General features: G+C 41.7%; 2 protein-coding genes across 2 annotated transcripts in view; both read left to right on the forward strand.

Moving 5' to 3' along the window:
* Window positions 1-4,746, forward strand: part of LOC307034969 (NACHT, LRR and PYD domains-containing protein 12-like) — a gene marked incomplete at its 3' end in the record, with an annotated part of 263,271 nt that extends 258,525 nt beyond the window's left edge. The window contains exons 11-15 of the mRNA XM_079673893.1: window positions 1,571-1,741; window positions 3,550-3,593; window positions 3,728-3,768; window positions 4,068-4,114; window positions 4,515-4,746. Of these exons, the coding sequence (XP_079530019.1) occupies window positions 1,571-1,741; window positions 3,550-3,593; window positions 3,728-3,768; window positions 4,068-4,114; window positions 4,515-4,746 (535 nt within the window). The remainder of the gene's footprint in view (window positions 1-1,570; window positions 1,742-3,549; window positions 3,594-3,727; window positions 3,769-4,067; window positions 4,115-4,514) is intronic.
* A 1,875-nt stretch (window positions 4,747-6,621) lies between these two features.
* Window positions 6,622-11,553, forward strand: LOC307034970 (uncharacterized protein; the record flags this gene model as incomplete). Its single annotated transcript, XM_079673894.1, has 5 exons — window positions 6,622-6,859; window positions 8,036-8,295; window positions 8,868-8,984; window positions 10,037-10,178; window positions 10,671-11,553. The coding sequence occupies 5 exons, from the start codon at window positions 6,622-6,624 to the stop codon at window positions 11,381-11,383; spliced, it is 1,470 nt and encodes a 489-aa protein (XP_079530020.1). The 3' UTR covers window positions 11,384-11,553.
* Window positions 11,554-17,083: the final 5,530 nt, after the last annotated feature.

Consider the following 17,083-nt stretch of genomic DNA (forward strand, 5'->3'; position numbering starts at 1 on the left):
CAATACATCCATACTTTAGGAAACAAACAGAACACTGCTGCCAGTGACAGGCTTTCTTGGGGCAAGTCCTTCTGCCCCCAGGACCCAGACCAAGAGACAAGAACCAGGTTACTGACATGCTTTACTGTTCACCTGGTTACCTGATCCTTGTCCAGCTGTCTGGAGCCAGCCCCATCCCTCCAGCAGCCGGCGCTCTAACCACACCCCACTGCCACAGTCCTTTTCTTCATATTCTTATTTTTCTTGTACTACATTTAGTCTGCAGTCATAAAAGTTGACTGTTTATTCAAATATATGTTAGATATCCACTGTTAGTTGTTCAAGTAAATGTGTGTTGTCTTTAGTAAATGGTCACATCTGAATAAAGAAGTTCATCTGAACTCATATTAGTTTCACATTGATCTCTGAAGCATACATGTTTTTCTTGCTTCCCATTGATTTCAATGTTTTCACAGATAATGAACAGAAGGCTGATATTATGATGATCCACAATAACAGAAAGACAGTCACTGTAATTCAGGGAAAAGCTCATTGATTAGGAAACAGGAATGTTGAGCTACACTTAATATACCTGAACATCTGATTGGATTATAAACTGATTTTTATCCTCATCATGTGTTCTTTATTCAGACTGAGGGGCTGCAGGTTGTCAGAGATCAGCTGTTCTGCTCTGGCCTCAGCTCTGAAGTCCAACATCCATCTGAGAGATCTGGACCTGAGTGGCAACGCTCTGCAGGATTCAGGATTGGAGCTGCTGAGAGATCTTCTGGAGAGTCCAGACTGCAGACTGGAGACTCTCGGGTCAGTTCTCCATCTTGAACTTGTGTGCTGAGATGAATATGTGAGAGTTGTGTTGACTCTGAGCTGCAGACATCAGGCTGATATCACTCTGATCCTCACTGAGCCTCTTAATGCTAGAGTTGCATAATGCAATGTTGATCTTTACATTTAAATATAACAACAAAAAACCTTCACTGCAGAATTCACTCTGAACCTTTTAAACAGCTGAAATTCATCTTGTATTCTCCATCATGATTTTAACAAATGATATCAAATACAATAATGAAATAGTTATATTAAAACGATCCAACACTAACAAGTATGTTCAGTGGTTGCTGTTTCCAACATGTTCCTGAAGCGACATGATGCTGATACTGACTGAATAGTTCACTCTGAAGATGCTGTGATTTGATGACTCCACTGTTCCTAAAATACATATTCTGGAGGTTTTTCTTCACATTTAAAATTCATCCTGAATTGTGATCTTTGTAAACGTTGTGATCTTGAGTTGAATCAGTTTCTGTGGTTTGTATTTGTCTGGCTGCACATCATGAGTTAGTGGAGATGGAGCAGAGTTTCAGATGTGAAGTCTCCTCGTTTTATTGAAGTAGAAGCACGTTGTCTTTAATATGAATGAGAGCTCTTTCCCTCTTTCTGTATCTTACAGTTTTTAACCTGTTTGGAGTTTCCACTTTCTGACCTTCTTCAGCTCTGAGCAGATTATTAAACCTGGAGTTATTTCAAACAGGAACATTGTTTTCTAAAGTTACATCATGTTCTCTTTATTCAGACTGAGGAGCTGCAGCTTGTCAGAGATCAGCTCTTCTGCTCTGGCTTCAGCTCTGAAGTCCAACATCCGTCTGAGAGATCTGGACCTGGGTCTCAACGATCTGCAGGATTCAGGAGTGGAGCTGCTGAGAGATCTTCTGGAGAGTCCAGACTGCAGACTGGAGACTCTCGGGTCAGTACGGGGTCTCTGCTGGTTCAGCAGTATTATATTAAACACAGAGAGGTGTTTCTCTCTCTGGGGAATCTCAACAGATCAGTGATGTTTCCCACTGACTGCAGGCTCTTTCATTCTTCCATCAACTTTATATTGTAAGCTGAAAATGCAAATCCACATTTAGTTAGTTAGCAACTTTCTAAAAGACATATAGGATTTTACAGAAGAGTGGAAAATATGGAGCTAATTTCCTGCCATAACTCCACAAACAAACCAAACAAGTTTTACAAATGCCTTGTGATTCACTAACAAACACAATGTGGTTTGCAAATACAAAACACCATCTACAAACTAATGCATTCAGTTTTGCAAATAAAAATCGTACCTATCAAACAAAGACATAACAATTTTCTAATAAATCATATTTCAGAGACAAATTCAGGTTCTTACAAGTATAACTTTTTTTTTACAAGTACAAAACTTTTTTTTACAACAATAAAACTTTTTCTTCTCACGGTGGAATATTACTGCCAAAAGTCACGTTGTGCTCATACACACTAACACATGCTCCACGGCAGCAGGGGGCGCTACTGAGTCCATTGGGATGGCGGGAGGTTGAGCAGGGCATGGAACAGCCCTTGCCAGTCTGATGGCAGGTGTTTCTAGCGATCCAGCGATCTGGGTCAGTGTTATAGTGATAATATTATAAACAAGGTGAATTTAGCGATCACAACGAAAACAGCCAAGACACACATTGAGCCCAGAAAATGAATGTTATTACGGGCTGTAAATATAATAAGCCTGTGTCTAAAATGGACAACATTGTAAGGAGATTAAACTATACAGCGATTCTGCACTGCAGTCACTCAGCCGTCTCTCGAGTTTGTCTTTTCAAATCAGCTGCTCTTCATTTTCATTCCTGCTATATTCAATGAGTGATACAAATATTTTTTACCATAAGTTCTGAATAAAACTGATACCGTTGGACTCAGTACTTGACTGCAACCAGAAATAAAATGAAGTACTTTTACTGTGTACTTTTTGAGTAATCCTCTGTCAGAGTCCCTCCATAGTACATAATGCATGTTTTCTGCTTTCTTTGATGAATGATACAAATACAATTTTAAAGCCGCATTTTACACCTTGGAAAGTCTTTAGAGTCTGGCCTGGATAGCTGGTCACAACTATCCTTCAGCAAAGTGACACACCCTTGTGACTCTTCTTGGCTTATGAGGCTGCTGTCTTTTAAAGGAGACCTATCATGCTATATTTGAATAATATATTGTAGGGCCATATCTATATAAGGTATATTTATATGTTTTCTTTTTCAAAATACCAAACAGATCATGCATTTTAGCCATGCCTCATTTCGCTCTATTTTGCTCTCCTCCAGCCGGTCTTTGCATGAGTTGCAGCTGACCACGCCCCCCTGCAAAGGAGGGAAAAATGTGTCCAATTCAACAAAATGTTTTTGTGAAGGCCAGAGCTAAATTATAGATTGTTTGATTGTGTAATTACACGGTGTGAGAAAATAAATCCACAGCCTCCTATTAAACTTATTTTATTTACTTTTCCATGTTGTACATATACTTACTTGTATTACATGTTGAACCACATGCTGGATATCTTCCCCAGCCTCAAGGAAATACAATCAAATAAATGTAATTCAATAACATAACCTAGTTACTATGACTAGGTCCAAGATTGATATAACAATATGATGGGATGTAAAGCATGAGATCAGTCAGGACTCTGAAGCTGACTCAAAGAACAAACACTGATTTTAAACTTTATCCAAAACTGTTGGATTGTGTTGATCCCTGCAGGATCATACATGATGAAACGATCAGAGCCAAGATCCAGAAGACCTGTGAGTACTGAAACCATATCCTCCATTCATCAAACTATTGTACATTAAATCTGATCTTAAAAGATATTTATAGTACAATAATTATTATTATTGTTTTATTATTATGTTTCTCTGTCACCACCTCTCTCCATCAGGTGACTCCGATGTGGAACAGGAAGTGAAGACAGATAGAAAGGTGAGAGGAGCAGTTGAACAGAGTGGAGTATATTTATTTCATTTATTAGGGCTGTCAAGTTAAATGCTCTAACGCTCGCAATTTATCTAGAAACCTGTATATACATATATATAATATACCGCCCCCAATGTGCTGTGATTGGCTGGTACTACTGTGACATGTTAACCCGTTAATAACCCGTTTGATCCAGACTCATTTGCATTTTTCAAATTGGTCTGAATATGTTGTGGAATTGTGGTTTGCTTTCATGAAGCTAGAACTTAACTTGATTTCTATTAAAATAACTTTGTTTGTTCCAGACTCCTGAATCCTTCTCCCCTGAACACACAACTGAGTCTTCATACAGGTAATCCTATAACAAGACCAAACATTATTTTAAACACATTAATAATATATATTCATTTAATTGTGTTTGATTTCATGTCTTTCACCTTGAGGTATTGCATCCAATCTCTTTCCAACAGACGTAAATAAAATAATGCCTCTGTGTGTAGGAAGGATTGTTTTCTTGTGCCAGGCTAGATCCTCGCTGGACTCGAGATTTTGTTAATTTAATAAAAATGTGTTTACACACACATTCTGATGCATGTGGACACATCTTCAGTGATGTTCCTGTAATCATCAGGTGTTTCAGATCTTTCAACAAACCCTCCTCCAGGTCAGACTCCAGCTGGATGAACACCTGTCAGTCAGAACACAGGCCAGTGAAGGCTTGGTGTAGTAACCTGTCCCCTGTGTGTCTACAGGTTCAGGTGTCCTGGTCCAGGTGAGTTCCAGTGTGCTTCGACTGGCCTGGTGTTCGTCATGGCTCAGGAGGCGGAGCTTCTGTACAGGACGGTCCCTTGGGAGGAGAGCTTCCTCCAATCAGCTGGCAAGCAGGCAGCAGGGCCGCTGTTCAACGTGAAGAGTTCTGATGAAGCTGCCGTCTGCCAGCTCCACCTGCCACACAGTGAGACAGAGGATGGTAAAGACATCTAGTGTTAACAAATACACTTATATAATGATTAGCACTTTATACTATTCACTAGCGTTCAAGAGTTATAAAGCAGCTTTATTAAACTAGTTTAACAAATATAGCAACAGTATAATTCAGGCACCAAATCTATTTCAAAAGAAGAATAATTAAATGATTAAAAGCATGACATCATTATTGAACATACGATGCAATGCAGCTCTAAATACTGAGTTAGTTTTTCTTTGGACCCTCTGCAGTCTCCTCACTGTAATATTAAAGAGATTTAACTGTGATTGGTCAGTCCACAGCATGCTCAGCTGCTAACAGTGCTAACTCAACGCTAACTCTCTGTTACTGTTGTGATGCTAAGCTAGCAGTTCGATGAATTCTTACTTTGTTATTCATCTGTTGCTCTTTCTGCTCTTTACATTGTCAGTCTGGCTGAACCATGGACAAAACAAAACAACAGACAGCAACATTTATAAGTTAGACTTCCTACGCCCTAAAAGCTTTAGAAAACTCTTCACACATCTAGAGAATCACTCAGACATGAGACCGGACACAGTCAAGCTGTTCTGGCAGCAGATTACAAACATTTCAGCAGTCTGGAGAATAAAAAAGGATTAATAAAGTTTATGCATAACAGCAAAGGTTTTTACGGTGGGTCAGGAGGCTGCGCCCAGTAGTGTGCGCCTCCGCCCCGCAGTGGGACCTGCCGCTGGTGCTCGAGGCTCTGGTCACTGAACCGTTTGAGCCTCTGGACCTCTCCTCCCTGAAAGCACTGTCGTGGAAGACAGCGTTGCTACGTGCCTTAACGTCAGCCAAAAGAGTGTCTGAGGTTACCCCTTTGTCGGTGCACCTGAGTTGCTTGTTGATTCGGGGTGACCGGAGCGGGGAGACACTCGGAGCGAACCCCTCCTTTGTGCCCAAAAACCTAAGGAGTGCGTTCAGGTCGAGGGCTATTCAGTTGGGGGGGATTTAGTCTTCCACCCCATAGTGGGGCTAGGGAGGCTAAACTGCACCTCCTCTGCCCGGTGCGGTGCTAAACTGCACCTCCGCTGCCCGGTGCGTGCGCTAGCATGTTAGGTGGAGCGCACAGCTGCCCTCAGACGCACTGAACAGCTGTTTGTGTGCTTCAAGGCGGGGTGACCGGGAAAGCCCTGTCCAAGAAACGCCTGGCAGGCTGCCTTTGCGAAGGCATTGCACATGCCTACGGACAGGCAGGGAGAGCCTGCCCCGAGGGGGTCCGTGCGCACTCCACATGAGCTGTGGCCACGTCAACAGCTTTATTCAAAGGTGTGAGTGTGGAGGACATATACACGGCGGCGTCTTGGTCAACGCCAGGCCGCTTCATAAAGTTGTATCTCTTGGATATGTCTGGCTCTTTCTCATCATCTGTGCTTGCTGGGGGGCAACACAGGACTGGTGAGGAGGTGGGCATCTGACCCTCTCCCCGGGTGTAAATGCGCTTGCGTTTTCTCCGAGCCCCTGGAGGGTCGCGGGGTGACGTAATGCGCTCTGGGCCCTTACAGGGCTGGAGGGCTCCCCTCTCCTGCACCACAGTTCGCGTTAACCGAATATTTTCCATCAATGACACATTTGTTCTAACAATGATGGAAAAATCTGAAAGCAGTCCGTGATTTTGACAGATTAGAAACACAACTCGGAACAGCGCCAACATGTCCACCAGCGGCCCACATTATATTACATCCTTAGTGGCCAGGTCGACTGAGGGCGATCTACTGTACTCTACTGTAACTATTATTTAGTCATTCACACCCCTGTCTAGTTGGTGACGAGTGTGTGTATATTAAGTAGCTATTGTCTAGTCTTGTTTTTGACCTCGTTGATTACCTCGTTGATTACCTCGTTGTTTAACCGGCTTTAGCAATCGCAAAATGTCACGGCAGCTGATCGTCCGAAGCTTTTTTAATAAGCCCAGTAATTGTGATGGTGTGGATAAAGGAGGTGAAACAAGAGGGATTGATGCAGTGGAGGTGGAGGATGAAGGACAAGCCAGTAAGACTAAAACTGACAACGTTCAGCCAGCGGCCGAGGGGCAAGCAAGCGACAAGGAGTTCAAGCGGGAGTACCGGGTTCAGTGGGATCAAGGGTTTGAGTGGCTGAGGAGGGAAGGTGGCAGAATGTTCTGCGACATCTGTAGAAAAGCTGAGATGAGTAACGGATTTGTCCGAGGGTGCACGACGATGCAGAAATCAGCGTTCAGGCTAGGCTACAGCATATCAATTTAGTTGTTCTTGTAAATGTTTTGTTCATATTTTGATTGTAATTGTCTAATTTAAAACGATGGCATTGTTCATATTTGCGTGTTTAGGCACAATGGTCGCAGTGTTTTTAGCGGCCTCTGCCCCCCTCTGCTGTGCTGTCAGTGCAGGAAAAAATAAATCATTCATTGACATGAAAAGTGAGCACACAGTCGATGTCTCTGTTCATCTTTTTTTTTCTCCATGCCCTTAAAAGTTCTGTATGAATCATTAAAACGAATGAATGAATGAACATTTGCTGCTCAGTACCCAAACACAAATATGAAATGTGTCTCATCTCATCATTAAAACATGAAAAATAAAATGAGAGGTAATAATGGATTATGACGGACATTTTACGATCCTGTCCGTCAAAATGGTTGACAACGAAAAAGTCTAACGCAACCATTGCTTCAAACTATAGTCTGTACACACTCTGCACAGGGCAAGTGTCTGAGTGTGGGGACATAGGGGGCACTTGCGCTCTCCCCGTGCTCCTTAGGGACTCAGGCGCGCGCATTCAGGTAGGCCCGCCCCGGGGCCGGCTACGTCTTTATACTAAGGTAGTACCCATAGAGTCCAGTAGAGGGCTCCGCCTGTGTTAATATAACAAGGGTTACAATCATAGGTTACAATATGTAACCCGGCGTTATGTTCACATACTTATTTTATTATTAAAATGTAAACCGATCTTTTTCATATGGGTGTTTTAGAGTTGTACCCCCTAGATCTAGTCTCTAGTAATTCTGCTCAAAGTGCACCAGATTGAAGCATTTTACTTTAAAATGTTCAACAATCTCTTCCCGGGGGGGCATCCCCCCGGACCCCCCTAGAGGATGTGGCGTCCATCCCCCATTCCATTGTGTATTCCTTGGATACTCTATTGATCTTTATATTTTCTACTGTACGATTCTCTGGCTGGGGGCAGGGGCGCCAGCTAAAATCTCGCCTAGGGCTGCAAAGTGTCTAGAGCCGGCCCTGGTGACATTGAATATGATGAAGCTGTTTCAGCAGCAATGCAACAGATGACCAGCTCTTTGCTCCACAGCGCTGCTCCTGGACGGCCTGTTGTCTGTCGTCCACATCACTGATGAAGGCCTGAGCATCTTGGAGCCGCTGGAGGTCACACGCACTCACGTGGTGGTGAAGGTGCCTCACCTCTCTCTCTTTGGCCTGGTCTGGGATATCATTAAAAGGTATCTGCTTCTGCGGATAAAGGGCAAGATTCTGGTGTTCCTACGACCCCCGGGCAGAGAGGAGCAAACACTGGATGTACATCTGCTGCAGAAAAACGTCCCTAAGAAGGAGGTAAGGCCATGTGCTCACCATCAGACTAAACACTGGTTTAAACCACAGCTGTTTCCACACACACTGCTCCTCTTCTCAAACCTTCTCGTGCTGGGAGAAGGATAAGATCTATCTGAACTGTAAATCTTCAGATCGCTCTTTGCGGTTTTGTATGATTCTCTCTCAGCATGTCTTTCTGTCTGAGGAAACTGATGGCATGAATGTTAAACACATCACACAGAACTGAAAGACCTGCTGAGATGAATCACTGCCAAGACAACGTGATCTCATCCCTACCAGCCACATGTTACAGCTTGGGCAGCAGCCTTTTGTGTTTTATAACTGACACAGACGGTTTGTGTTTTGGTTAACGTTGGAATAGCTTCTTCAATAGCTAATCTCAAAGAATTAATATTATCTAATTGTAATATTCCTTTACAAAGGCAATACATACTTATAATTATGTTGTGATTGATTGTGTATCTCATCACTTTGTGGAGCAGGTCTGTCAACGTTTGTTGTTGTTTAATGTGATCTTTAAATAAAGTTGTCTTGACTATCTGAGCATAACCAAAGTTACTCTGTTACTGAAGGTTGCTGATCAACACAGACCTGCTGTGAACATCACAATCTCCTCCGACTGTGAGCTGGAACTGTACAAAGGTTACAGTGTGCACTGTGAACCTGAGGGCTTCTTCATTCAGCCTGAGGTGAGTCACTGATACTCCTCTAAAGAAACACAATGATCATTAACACACATGTATCTGCATGTGGATCAGTTGCGGCGCAAGAGATTTTCTCTAGGGGGTGCTGTGGGGTAGCTTGACGTTTCATAGAGGGTGCTCAAACATTTAGGGTTTCCCATTAATGCACTAGCGCTACAGTTGAATTTTCTACTGCAACACTCCCCACACATATACACAGTGTACCCGTGACTGTTACAATGAAGGCTCAATAATCAGCTCACGGCATATAGGTGTAAGCAGCAGGGTAAAGTGCTATTTTACAAGTGGGGAGTGGACCTAACCTCCTCTGGGATCCAAAGATCTTTTTTTAAATATTGAAGTTCAAAGCATCAATCTGGTGCACTTTGAGAGCAGCATTAAGAGATCTATGGATACATCTCTCAACACCCATATGAAACAGATTTCTTCATGGATATTTTACTAATCACTCCCCTTTTAAAACTGTATTCTTGTTTTACTGTCATATAGTATTTCATAACTGTTTTTCATTTATGCTCTTATTTTTTTATACTGATCATATAAACGTGTGCCTCGGAAATACTTATTTACATAAATCGTGACCAAACCGTTTGAGACCCACTGAGATAACTAGACTAAAGTTAACTATTTAAACACTGAGAGTCCTTTACTTCACCTGAGCTGAGGTTATCTGAGACTCTCAGTCTGACAGGAGAGAGTTCTCCCTCCACCTTTTTGTTGAAAAAGCTCCTTATATCCGTTAGCTTGGCTAGCTAGCACCAGATGCTAACCACAACGATCTCCAGTAGATACCCACTGGCACGCACACAAAATGGCTCGTGCCACACAGAGCAGAGCTTGAATGAAACACAGAGACCCAGAAGTAAGCTATTTGTACTGTACTGTAGCATATTACTTTCGAATCAATAATCAATTAAAAAAAAAAAACATTTCTTGGGGGTGCACCCCCCAGGATAGCCTCCTGGCGCCGCCACTGATGTGGATCCACAATCAGGAAAGAAACAGATAAACGTTTAACTTCTGCTTTTGGTTTTCAGAGTAAAAGATTTGAATCAAGTTTTGGACCAGATTACGATCCGACATTTCAAGTTTCCCTGACGACGAGCACAGAGACCGTGGATTTGAAGCTCAAGAACCAACGTGGAAACGTAGTCTGGAATTATCGCCTGTCACTGGAAGGTAAAGACTCCACCTGAGCTCAGACCCAGTGATAGACTGATAACTCTAAAGCTCCATCTCATAGCCTTCTCTATTAAGGCTCCATGGCAACGCATCATTACGACATTAAACACAACCTGTAATGTTCTAAAACTATAGTAATAACTAGTGTGGTGTGGTGGTGAAACAGCGTGGCATCATGGGAGTTGTAGTCTTCAGCATCTCATGCTTAAGTGGATTGCAGCATTACAGGAGACCGTGATGAAAGATACTGTTACCTTTAAAATGACACATCTCTCTGAACCATTTGAGATAATCTATGTACACAACTCAACCAAGTATAAATAATACAGGTGTAGAAGTTTTTATCCATTTGAATGAGGAAATGTTACATATTATAACTTTAAGTGAACATAAATCCACCTCTGGGATTGTCGAGTTACTTTAATGTTTAAGAGATCTGTTTAATTTGACTGTTGGTTGACTAAAGTATTTTCCCTGTTTATCTACCAGGTCCAAGACATGCATTGTCCCAGAGAAATGTCCCAGCAGAGGGCACAGTCCCAGCAGAGAGCAGAGTCTCAGCAGAGAGCAGAGTCTCAGCAGAGAGCAGAGTCCCAGCAGAGAGCAGAGTCCCGGCAGAGAGCAGAGTCCCAGCAGAGAGCAGAGTCTCAGCAGAGAGCAGAGTCCCAGCAGAGAGCATAGTCTCAGCAGAGAGCAGAGTCCCAGCAGAGAGCAGAGTCCCAGCAGAGAGCAGAGTCTCAGCAGAGAGCAGAGTCCCAGCAGAGAGCAGAGTCCCAGCAGAGAGCAGAGTCCCGGCAGAGAGCAGAGTCTCTGCAGAGAGCAGAGTCTCAGCAGAGAGCAGAGCCTCAGCAGAGAGCAGAGTCTCAGCAGAGAGCAGAGTCCCAGCAGACCAGTGGCTGCTCTCAGTTCGGACACAGTTCATTCAAAGAGTTTCTTCACCTCTCCTGAAGGACCTTCTAGATAAACTCTTTGAGTCTAAAGTGATCAGTTATTCTGAAATGGAGTCAGCCATAACCAAATCCCGAAATGAGGGAGCACGAGAGGGAGCACGAGAGGTGGTGGACACGGTGCGAAAAAAAGGAGTCAGCAGGTTTCTGATCAATGCTCTCCGAGAGCTGGATCCCCATCTTTACGAAAAGCTCAACAAGCAACACCTGGAGTGTGTGACAGCCCCTGCTAGTTCTGCATGTGGCTACCTGTAACTAGAGATGGGTGTCAGGTACTAAATTGTTACCGGTACCTGATTGGTCAGGTGATGTGGCCGTCTGACCGCCGTCAGCCAGCAGCGCAGACCCTAAAGCCACCTTTTCTTTCATTTCTTTTATACAAAAACAAATCTGAACATCATATGTTTTGAATACAACTCAATGGACATCAGGGGGGGGGGGGGGGGGGGGAGATATGTTATTAAAACACTGCAGAGCCCATATTGTGCCTGTTTACTTCCTGTCTGTCTTCTTCTGCTGTTCCTGTTGATGTTTACCTTCTGTCTGTCTTTTTAATTACATTTCTTTGCACTTACTGAGATAAAAGAGGATTGAAATGCAGAAATGTTCAATTTCATATGTGATAATACGTTTAACTGTTCAAACTGCTTCTGTGAATACATTCATTATTATTAAAAACATGAATTAAAAACAAAGTAAGCTTCTTCAAAAGATTCACACACACACACACACACACACACACACACACACACACACACACACACACACAGACACACACACACACACACACACACACACACACACACACACACAGACACACACACACACACACACACACACACACACACACACACACATAACTTTTCTGAATGTTCTTCCAATGAAAATAAAAAAAGATAAATTGATAAATTATTTTTATTTTATATTGTGTTCGTGAGGAATATTAACAATAAATACAGATCGAGGCACTTGCTGAATCCATCGTTTTCTGACACATTCCTCCGTACACACTTATAACAACAAGCTATAAATAATCATGAACAATAAACAGTGCAACAATTCTCTATGTGTTAAACAAAGGAATGGAAATATAGTATGAATACTGTGGCGCTGATCTTGTTTAAAAGATATATTAATTCAAGACGACTGTATACAAGATGGCGCTGTGACTTCCCAATATCAGCCAATTTGGAAAGCTATGTACGGCAACACAAGTAGGACATTTGAAACAGAAGTGTTTCGCCAAGTAGAGAAAAAAACTCCAAAATCCCGACAACCTAATTATTTTTATTGCAATGTAATTTCCCGATTATTTGAGAATAACTCCTTTTAGTGGGTTGAGTAAATTCAATCATTTATGGCATTAATAATTTATACATAATTCTTAACTGTGAATGTCTTTCATTTTATGTAAAATTAGAAATGTGTTAGTCCGGCCAAAACGTTCTCTGTTGAGCTTCCTGGAAAAAAGGGAAATTACATAAAATATTTTCCATAAAAAAGTTGATTCAAGAACGAAACTCTGTTATTACATCAGTTTTTTTCTTTAGACAATTAGTGCTAAATCTGAAAGGTCTTTCCCAGCTTTGGAATTTCTCTGTTATCGTATTTCTTATCGTTTATAACTTTATGGCAGACCAACACATTCTTGCGCAGTGCAACTCAGGCAGCCGCCTTGACGTCAAATGTCCTATTTGGGTTGCCGTACGTAACTGTCCAATACAGTATGACCACCCGATTTTACGAAAGGCAACCCAAATAGGACATCATAGAAATTCACAAGCTAGGGAAGCTCTTTCAGATTTAGCAATACTTGTCCTATATTTGAAAAACACAGAGATTTGTTCTTTAATCAACTTTTTTTTAAATGAAATTTCCCTTTTTTCCAGGAATCTCAACAGAGAATGTTTTGGCCGGACTAAAACATTTGAGATTTGATGTAAAATGAAAGACATTCACAGTTAAGATGTTAATTATTAATGCCATAAATTATTGCCTACATTTAAAGTTTCTAATTTCTGCAGTTTGATAGTTAAATCAATTTCTCACTTATTATAAGAATGTAATGAACCCACTAAAAGGAGTTATCCTCAAATGATCTGGAACTCACGTTGTAATAACAATAACTCATCTCTCTCGTTCAGATTCAAAACATTTAAATTAAATTAAAGACCAATCTTTTTAATTTGGCTTATAATTTGGGGCAAAAGTATTTTTTTAGTAGTATCACTGTTCATGTTTTAAGATATAACTCTTTCTGTTTGTTTACACCTTGTTTTTAATTATTGTTGCTCATTTGTTATTGTCATTTTATGTCATACTCTGTAAAAGCACTTCAAGCATGAAAGGTGTTATATAAATAAAGTTTATTATTATTAATGTCGTCTGGTTTTTTGAGCGTTATATTCTCTTCTTTGTGAAACACCGCTGTGTCAAATGTCCTTCTTGGGTTGCCGTACATTGCCAAAATGGGTGCGCTCTGTGAGTCTCACACTCCGCTTCTCTCTGGGGGCTCTCTCCCTCTATTCACACCACTTTTCCCCAGCTTTCAAAGACTTATTCCTGGGTAGAAAAGCCATGTGCATCACCCTGGATCTCTGCATATGTGCCTGTGAGTCTGAGACCCTGCTGATTGATTGATTGATTGATTGATTGATTGATTGATTGATTGATTGATTGATTGAAAAGTTTATTAACAGCTTGTATATTGGGTACAGTACAGTACAGCTCAAAACATACAATTGTTAAGGGGATGCAGAACAGAGAATGACTTTCGTCTTGTTTACATCAGGGTCCCCCATTTCCAATTCATCATATCATTTAAGACATACAAGACATATTTGACATACAGATAGCTTATTTACAATTTACATACAGGTGTTTTTTTTACATACAGTTGGCTTACTTACACATTTCATTTTAGTAATATGGTTCCCTAACACAATGCACATAGTCTTGAGCTCACTGGGGTCTGGGGTCCTGCATATGCATTAATCAGGCTTTTTACACTTTTTTCCATGAACATGATTTTTATTCACTATCATTGGGCTAAATTAATCAAATTCCGGGTTACTCGGAGCACAATTGTAACCTTTACTATTTAAATGTATTTGTATTATATATTTTTGGGCAATAAAAGTGACATTTCTGGGTGACTTTGTCAGTTTATGGAACTTAGCCCACAAATCCTGGAGGTTCCAGGCCAAATTTGGGAGCTCATAGGCGGCCTGCCATGAGCCCCCACCCTTGGAAAGAAGAAAAAAGTGAAAAAAACGGTCAATTATATCTTAAAATAATCAAACATGAAGTTTAAAAATATTCTCGAAATAATTACTAAGTGCCAACTGAGAAGGGGCTCAAAAAAGCTCCTTCGGGCCGAAGCCCCGGACACTTTTTCACTTCTCCGTTGCAACTTACAACGGAGAGGGGAAACCAAGCTTCCCCTTCTCCGTCAAAAAAAATGTATTCATCCATTTCAGACTACTGTCTGCACGAAATCGGAACCCGGTTTTTGAGAGGACTCAGAAAAAAAAAACGGGTGTCTGATTTCATGGAGGAATGTATCCGCTCCATGTGCACTCTGGCTCTGATACATTTGTTGCCTGGAGACCCCCCAGCCTGGTTCTTACCAAACTTTAAGTTTGCAAACTGGTCTCTGGACGAATGTAAGGGGAGTTTGAGGGGACTCTACCTGCATTATGAGACACTATTTTGGGATACATTTTCTCACTTTCACTCCTTTTCTATGGATCTCCAAAAAGTGAACTCAGACTTTTTCTGACTGTGGAGGAATGCAAGGGGGAGTTGACAGGGGACTGATGCACTATTTTTGGATACTTTTTTTCATTTTCAGCCCTTTTCCATGGATGAATTGAAACTTATTTTTTTTACATTTTGGTCAATTTGACCCAGTTCTGGTAACCACATTGCCTGGAGGATAGGACCAAGATATGACAGACTCTCTGGCCGCCTCACAAGTCACTATTGTCGGACACTTTCTTTGTTTTACCCCGGTTCTAGCACTCTTTCCTCCTTTGACCATAAAACATGTTTCCTGCTGGGGTACTGCCTGGTTCCGGGGAACCCCAACCCCTCTCATGGTTGGGGCACCATGAATTGAAGCATTGGACCCATTGTTGCAATCACCGGTTACGCTAACGCATATAAACGGAGAAACACATCATGGAGGTTCCAGGCAGAATTTGGGTACTCATAGGCGGCTCATAGGCGGCCTGCCATGCACACCCACCCGTGGAAAGAAGAAGAAGAAAAAAGTAAAGAAAACGGTCAATTATATCTTAAAATAATCAAAAATGAAGTTTTAAAAAATTGTCGAAAAAACGACTGAGTGCCAACGGAGAAGGGGCTCGAAAAAGCTCAACCTGTTGGCGCTTCGGTCCGAAGCCCTGGACACTTTTCCCCTTCTCCGTCAAAACTTACAACGGAGAGGGGAAAATCAGGTTCCCCTACTCCGTTGAAAAAGTTAATTCATCCATTTCAGACTGCTGTCTGCAAGAAATCGGAAACCCGTTTTTTGAGAGGACTCAGAACAAAAACGGCCGTGTAATGTCCTGGAGGAATTCATGCACTCTGGCTTGGATAAATGTGTTGCCTGGAGACCCCCAAGCCTGGTTCTTACCAAACTTTAAGTTTTTGAACTGGTCTCTGGAGGAATGTAAGGGGAGTTTGAGGGGACTCTACACGCATTATGAGGCACTATTTACGGATACATTTTTATCACTTTTAGCCCTTTTTTATGGTTCTCCAAAAAGTTAACTCAGACTTTTTCTGACTCTGGAGGAATGCAAGGGGACTTGGCCGGGGACTCTAGCCGCGTTATGAAGCACTATTTTATCATTTTTAGCCCTTTTTGTGGTTCTCCAAAAAGTTAACTCAGACTTTTTCTGACTCTGGAGGAATGTAAGAGAATAGCAAAGCTTTCCAAATGCACATGAAATAAGTATTTAACTTCAATCTTTGAGTGGTTTGTTACTAATCTGCTCATACTGTATTAATAACGTGAACGACAATATAACCTTCAAATGTTGAATCTTTGAATGGAAATATAATCTGTGAAAAAAATATCATTTATCAATTTGTCTTTTTTTATTTTCATTGGAAGCACATTCCACCTGTGTAGAGACAGCTGGCGTCTGATTGGAGGACTGCAGAAGTCCGTGTGTGTGTGTTTGTGTGTGTGTGTGTGTGTGTGTGTGTGTGTGTGTGTGTGTGTGTGTGTGTGTGTGTGTGTGTGTGTGTGTGTGTGTGTGTGTGTGTGTGTGTGTGTGTGTGTGTGTGTGTGTGTGTGTGTGTGTGTGTGTGTGTGTGTGTGTGTGTGTGTGTGTGTGTGTGTGGATTGGAAAGGGTGTACCATCATCAGCAGTACGGGATGCTGGACCGTTTCTCTTCACCTTCTACACTGCAGACTTCACCCACAACACTGAAACACCTGCAGAAGTTCTCTGAAAACTCCCCTGTGGGAACTTCAGTCTCATGCTTTGAATGTTATGAAGACCAAGGAGCGGCATTTTGCCGACAACTGTAAACAGGGAGAGAGTGAAGAGAGAGAGAGAGAGAGGTTCCAAGTTGTTGTGTTGAGAATATTCAGGAGAATATTTGTCATTGTCATTGTCCAATGAATATGTGTCCACTCATATGTTGATAAGAGTATTAAAAACATATAAAAAACGAGCGATTCATTTGTGATTAATCGCGATTAACTATGGACAATCATGCCAATAATCGTGATAAAATATTTGAATCGACTGACAGACCTAATTATTATTATTATCTGTCCAGGGACTACCGATTAAAAATAAACCCACCGCCAAAAAAGGAGCAGAGAGAGAGGAGAGAGAAGAGAGAGATAGAAAAGAGAGAAGAGAGAAAGAGATATTTGCGAGTTGCATAAGAACTGGTAAGATAGCAGGGTTTCCCACACAGACTTTATTTGGG

Source organism: Notothenia rossii (assembly GCF_949606895.1).
Source record: "Notothenia rossii genome assembly, chromosome: 4".
Taxonomy (NCBI): Eukaryota; Metazoa; Chordata; class Actinopteri; order Perciformes; family Nototheniidae; genus Notothenia; species Notothenia rossii.